Genomic DNA, 6,654 nt, shown 5'->3' on the forward strand with positions numbered 1-6,654 from the left:
AGCATGTGCTCCGATTCGTTTCGAGCAGTTTGTATGAAATCCAGCCGTCATCAGCCTTCAATGGATTTGTCATGTTTCAGTTGCGACATCATTTGCGGCTTTTATGCCATAGGGATAGAGGGGACATTGTGTGGCTGAAGTCTTTCTCAGTCTCGGGATTATAAGATCAGAAATCTTGGGAAATATAGGTGGGAAATGTGCTTAATCATATGGACACAAATGGTTCAAATATATGCATTTATAATGTTAGGACCCTTTGCATCCTTTACTAAAAACAAATGGCTTCCTTACAAATACTCCCAAATCTCTGTGCTGTTGGTTGACCCCAACATGACTTTATAACATCTTGTTTACCATCTTAAAATTTGTCACACTCAAATACTTTAATACTTTAACAAATCGGTAACATTCCTGATTAAATTGGAGAGAGATTATCTCAATCGTGGAACAAGTTTATACACTGTTTGTTGTGGCATTTTCTGCTGACAGTGGTTGTCTGTAAACGCTGAAACGTAATCAAACGAAAGCAAACACTCCAGAAGTCAGTTCATTCAGTTCCTTCAACATCCCTCTGTTCTTATGAGAGGTGTTGCACAATAAGAATGACATTGGCCATTCCAGTATTGGCCTCAGTAAATGAGATTAACTACTTGTGGTCTAATATGGAATGTTTAAGTTTTTCAACATGAGGGAACACCATTGCTCAACATGTTTAGAGCCTCAGTACAGACGTGCACGGTTGTAAACTGAACGACCTGTGCCTCAAAGGGATTTCAACATAAAAGCGTGCGATAACTAACCTAAAGAACAAATACTATAATATAAATAAATAATAGAAGGAAGAGTTGAATATATCGGTATGCTGCACAACTCCGTAATTATTGTCTCTATTCATCTGTCACTATGAATCTATAGGACGTAATAATCTCTATTCATCTAACCTGGCAGTGTGATTAAATGTGACTTTGTTGTGTCTTTCATCATCTTTCCAGACCAGTCGGCAAACTTCGCAGTGCCAGCCAAGTGTAACACCGAAGCCAGCGTGAGGAAATACAACGGTGAGCAGGTGCCAAGTGACACATGGATTTGCCTTCATTGCGAAACAAAAGCTTTACAATTTGAGGTATTTTCCTGTAGTAAATAGCGCAGGACTCCAAATGGGTTACTAGGGTCACTGAAAGGTCTCCTCCATTCAATCTGCTTAAACATCAATTTCTCAGTATTATATATATTATATTAAGTATTATAATTTGTGTTAATTTCAAAACATCTTTGTTGAATAGTCTACATGTGTACTTTATGTGCAGGTACATACATGGGATGATTGACAGTGGGACATTGTGCAGGGGAATGATTTGATTCACTGTTGTAAATTTCTCATCAGTGGTTAAGACCATGCACCAGGGTCATTTTCGTTTCTCTTATTTTGCATGAAAAAGTATTTGAATATTTCAGTTTACATCAAAGTATCTATATGTTTGAATGCAGTGGTATTGGTTTTATGATAAATATAAATAAATAAATAAACATTCATGAAAGTTCTCCAAGTTAAAAACAATTATTAAGAAAATGAGCATCTGTTGAGTGCGAAGGCCCCAAGGTAGGAGCCATAGGCTTTGATAAAGGGGCCACCTTGTGGTAAAAAACAGTGCTGTCCACTTACAGATTAACAGTCACGGCAGGGCTAAAATGAACAAGATACATTTGAGGGAAAGAAAAAAAAAAAAATCCAAACATCACAGTGGATTATGACCATTTCGGAAGTGTTTTTCTGTGATAATAAATAGGGACGTCTCTGCGCAGCCTATCGGATTCTGGGATGCAATACGCATCCAAATGAAAACAACGCCAGTCCTTTCGCTAATCCTTGTCTATCCTTTTTATCTCGGGACTCATAGCAGTCGGATCACTATGGGACAGCGAAGCGGTGGGACAAAGCCATACGAGATGATTTTCCTGTAAATGAGAGAAAAAGGCAAGTCTGTTGGACTTCAGTGGGGACAAACGGGGCGCGCGTAGCCAAGCTGCGTATGCGTAAAAGTGGGCCAAAATGTTCCTCGTCCTGCTCCTGGGGCTCTACGTGGCCACAGGTGAACTTCTCCCCCCAGTGAGCTCCTGCCCGTCGCAGTGCAGCTGTTTTTACCACAACCTGAGTGATGGATCAAAGGCCAGGTAAGGGAGATGTCCGAATGAAAATGATTTTATATCATAAACACACTATGGAATGGTCCGTGTTCGTGCGCACCGGCGCATCTTTTTACCACAGGTATTGCCCTCATGAGGACAGATGTTTGCAGAGGTGAACACGTGTACAAATGATAATTTGGGGAGTGCATGCCGGTCCAATTTCATTTAATGCAGGATTATCTGTCAGAAAGCCCTTTCAACCTGCCCGTCTATGCGTTTTATGAGTTTGGATAGATTGGAAAATCTGTATTTTTTCACAGTGATTTGCTACAGCATTTAAACCACATATGTTTGCATTCTCTAGACTTAAAACTATTTAATCTTATACTTAATTTTAATAACATATTTTATTTTTCATTTACTTTGATAAAAATGTGCAAATGCATGATTTGTGAAGGACGTTTAGCAGGTGAACACAAGTTCTCTCATGTCTCCCGTTTAGGAGCGTGATTTGCAATGATCCCGAGATATCTCTTGTGCCTGTCGGCTTGCCCGTTGACACATCCAAACTGCGGATCGAGAAGACGGCCATCCAGCGGATATCGAGCGAAGTCTTCAACTACCTCTCCAGTCTGGAATTCCTGTGGATGTCTTTCAACGCGTTGTCCGCCTTGAGCCCGGACAGTTTCCGGGGACTGCTCAACCTGGAAGAGCTTCGTCTGGACGGGAATGCCCTCACCGCCTTTCCCTGGGAGTCTCTCATGGATATGCCCAGTCTCAGACTTCTCGATTTGCACAACAACCAGCTCACCTCGCTGCCAGCGGAGGCCACCACGTACATTAAGAACCTCACGTATCTGGATCTGTCCAGCAACAGCCTGCTGACCCTGCCGGGTGAGGTGCTGTCCACCTGGCTGGCGGCGAAACCCGTGCAAGGACCAGAGAGCTCCAAGATCATACTTGGTAAGGACGTGGTTTAGGTCTGCCGCGCGACCAAACCCTGTGCGTAAAGGAAAGGGGGTTAATTAATTTTGCGCAAAGCAGCATTCTAGAACCAGCTGGACAAAACAGTTGCTAAGCAACACATCACTTGATGTATAGGGGATGGTCGGTATAGTAGTTAATAAAAAAATGTCTCAATTATAATTTGAAGACGTGTCAATGTAACATATTTAGCATTTAAAGACCAAAGGGACACTTCATTTTAACCTATTTAGCATAATGTATTCAGCATTTTCATTTCAATTTCCCATCGGCTGTCTGTCAGATACAAAGTTCATTTTAGGCTTGCTCATCTTCTGTGTTTAACCCATTCTCGTACTTACAACAGTGGACAGCTGTTCCAGAGTCAGCCCTAAAGGCGGGTGCTTTGGTCAAGGACAGGAGGGTGAAATGACAGCAAGACCTGACCTTGATCTCTAGAGCACCACCACCACCATCATCATCATCACCACCATCATCATCATCATCATCGCCGTGTAGTCAGGGTCATGATGTAGTTTATGAATTAAATGTTAATCCTCTTACAGGATTAACATCCTAACATCCACACCGGCCATCTGCAGGCTGGTCTATCACTTTGCACACAGCTGGATGCTCGTCTCCCTCCTGTAACCTCCCTTGTACCCTCACTCTCACCCTCAGGTCTCCATGACAACCCCTGGGTGTGTGACTGTCGTCTCTACGACCTGGTCCAGTTCCAGAAGTCTCCAACTCTCTCTGTGGCGTTCATCGACACGAGGCTCCGGTGTTCGGCTCCGGAGAGTGTCTCGGGGGTCTTGTTCAGCGACGCGGAGCTACGCCGCTGTCAGCTCCCACGCATCCACACGGCGGTGGCACGGGTCCGGAGCACTGTTGGGAACAATGTGCTCCTCCGCTGTGGGACCATCGGAGTCCCCATCCCAGACCTGACATGGCGAAAGGCGGACGGACGACTCCTTAATGGAACAGGTGAGTCTGTCCCTGTGTTGTGTCTGAGATAAGATGCTTTTGTCTGCGCTGCGTTGCTGCTGTTAATTAAACAGAAAGCCACCAGTGGAGATATCGAGGTTCTAAGTCTGACTGACAGCTGTGGCTGCAAGGGGGAGTTATGCAACACTGCTGATGATCATTGCAACATTGTATAATCACCTGCTTGGCATCTCTTTGGAACGGGATATATCCTCAGATGCCACATCATATTTACATTTTCATATGTTGTCCTTTTTGTAACTGTTATGTAACTTCCATATTCTCCACCCCTCTGCCACCACAGTCCAGCAGGAAACCTCAAAGGAGGGGATCACCTGGTCCATCCTCAGTGTCCCAGCTGTGTCCCACCAGGATTCAGGGAAATACGTCTGCAAGGCTACTAACTACGCAGGGAATGCCGAAGCTGTCATTTCTCTGATGATCTCAAACTCACCAAAACCAGACGGGAACCAAACCAGCAATGACAAGAAAGCCAAAGTCAAGAAACCCAACCAGATGGGCAAAGCTGCCTACCAGGAGAAACTGGTGGCCAGATATGTGGTTCCAACCTCCACCCCTTCATCTCTGGACCCAGGTCTTCCACCTGGTCTTGGTCCTGATTCTGGACTAGCCAGTTACAGCCTGGCTGACAGAGCCACCCCGGGGCCGGCCACCTCCTCCAACCCAGATGCACTTCTGGATCTGGAGAAGACTAATCTAAGCAACCTGGCGGCCAACACGTCATCGCTGCAGCAGGACCCGGACAGGGTGGTCCGCTCTGTAAAGGTGGTGGGGGACACAGACAATACAATTTCTTTGAACTGGAGAGCTCCTAAGGCCAAGAACACGACAGCATTTAGTGTGCTGTATGCTGTGTTTGGAGAGCGGGACATGAGGAAGATCAACGTTGGGGCGGGTCAGAACCGTGTCACCATCGAAGGCCTGGTGCCCAGGACCAAGTACATTGCCTGCGTATGTGTGAGGGGGCTGATCCCCAAGAAGGAGCAGTGTGTCATCTTTTCCACCGATGAAGCAGCCAGTGCCACCGGGACCCAGAGGCTGATTAACGTGATCGTGATCACAGTGGCCTGTATCATCGCGGTGCCGCTCACTGTCATCGTGTGCTGCGGGGCTCTGAAAAGACGGATTCAGAAGTACTGGGGAAAGAAATCCAAGGACATCCAAGATTCATATGTGACCTTTGAAACACTGTCGCCTGGGACCAAGGCCAAAGGGCTGGAGGGTGAGTATTTGAACAGACTGAACCCAGAGGAGTCCAACAGGCTGCTGTCGGCCCGCTCCAGCCTGGACTCCGAGGCCACAGCTAAGATAGAGGGACAGCCTAACGAGTACTTCTGCTGACGTCATGCTCCAGCTCCGGCTCCTGCTCCACGCCATCTTCCTCGCACTCAACCGCATCCACGTCCGAGTCCCACCGCTAATACGCATTCACATCCCCGCCACCACCCCCATCTCCATCCACATCCATATCCCCATCACTGCCCGTACCCTCACCCTCAGCACCATGCTGACGTCAGTCCCCCTCTCACACGCTCCCATACGCCCACACCGTGGGATTCCCCCCCGCCTGTCCCTCCTCGCTGGATCACGCCACCAACTCCACCGCCACAGAGAGTCAACTTCTATCAAAGGACGTTTGCACGGTGCACTATAATGGAAATATCAGTTTAGAGGAATATTAATAATGTACCTGTTTTTCTCCAGATATTTTTAGAATATTTCACATTTCTTACAGATAGAGTCAAACTCACTTCGCTGTCATAAATTGAGTAATGTCACATTGTGATACAAACATGTAATATATAATATTCATGCATATATAGTAAGGCAACCTGTGCACTCATGCTTTTATGTCTAAAAGAATGTTCTGATCACTAAGCCTGTAAGGAAAAAAAAAAAAGTTGAAACAGCATAACAATCGTTGTAAACTATATTTCATCTCACTTTCATGGCCCAGCGAAGAAACCTCTGCAACCTGATCTGATTTAAAGGGAACTCAACATACGATACTCCACTGTTTATATCATGCATGTGTATGATTTGTATATACTTTACTGGATGATGTACACATATACAGCTAAGTCTGTGCCTCTGTATATATCTGTCATATGTTCACAGAGAAGATATACACAAAGGCATGGTTCAACACTCCGGTGTATGGAGACAAGCTGGAGCTGGAGAGAAGTACAGAACGGACTGAACTATGACGCAATGTAAATAGGGTGGAAATGATGCTAAGTGAATTGTTAAACGATTTCTATTCCCAGCAATGAGACACATACTGAAATAGCTTTATGTACCTGTTTCGTGCCACATAGAGGCATCGTTACCCCCATTAAATATAGATCTACTCATTCCAATGATATCATTTGAATATAGTTGAATAAACTTTTATATATACATATCCAGTGAGTGGTATTGTGTTTTCTTATCTCTCTTTCACCTCACCATGTTGATGCATTTTCAAACTGGATTTCCATTCAGCAAGGATTTGAAGAGGGCGATATATATTGATGTCTTCATTTCATTATTGTGGCTGGTTATTTCTGGGAATAA

General features: G+C 45.0%; 1 protein-coding gene across 1 annotated transcript; it reads left to right on the forward strand.

Moving 5' to 3' along the window:
* The first annotated feature begins 1,041 nt into the window (after positions 1-1,041).
* lrit1a (leucine-rich repeat, immunoglobulin-like and transmembrane domains 1a) lies at positions 1,042-6,453 on the forward strand. The gene is made up of 5 exons (XM_084021004.1): positions 1,042-1,123; positions 1,899-2,172; positions 2,630-3,090; positions 3,772-4,077; positions 4,382-6,453. The coding sequence occupies exons 2-5, from the start codon at positions 2,051-2,053 to the stop codon at positions 5,437-5,439; spliced, it is 1,947 nt and encodes a 648-aa protein (XP_083877130.1). The 5' UTR covers positions 1,042-1,123; positions 1,899-2,050; the 3' UTR covers positions 5,440-6,453.
* Positions 6,454-6,654: the final 201 nt, after the last annotated feature.

The sequence above is a fragment of the Eutrigla gurnardus genome, assembly GCF_963514095.1.
Source record: "Eutrigla gurnardus genome assembly, chromosome: 11".
Taxonomy (NCBI): Eukaryota; Metazoa; Chordata; class Actinopteri; order Perciformes; family Triglidae; genus Eutrigla; species Eutrigla gurnardus.

What these genes read in the sequence shown, in the direction of transcription:
- lrit1a (XM_084021004.1), top strand. Translation starts at nt 2,051, where the DNA reads ATGTTCCTCGTCCTGCTCCTGGGGCTCTACGTGGCCACAGGTGAACTT. An exon ending in AGTGATGGATCAAAGGCCAG is followed by an intron (nt 2,173 to 2,629) that starts GTAAGGGAGATG and finishes TCTCCCGTTTAG; the next exon opens with GAGCGTGATTTGCAATGATC. An exon ending in GAGCTCCAAGATCATACTTG is followed by an intron (nt 3,091 to 3,771) that starts GTAAGGACGTGG and finishes TCTCACCCTCAG; the next exon opens with GTCTCCATGACAACCCCTGG.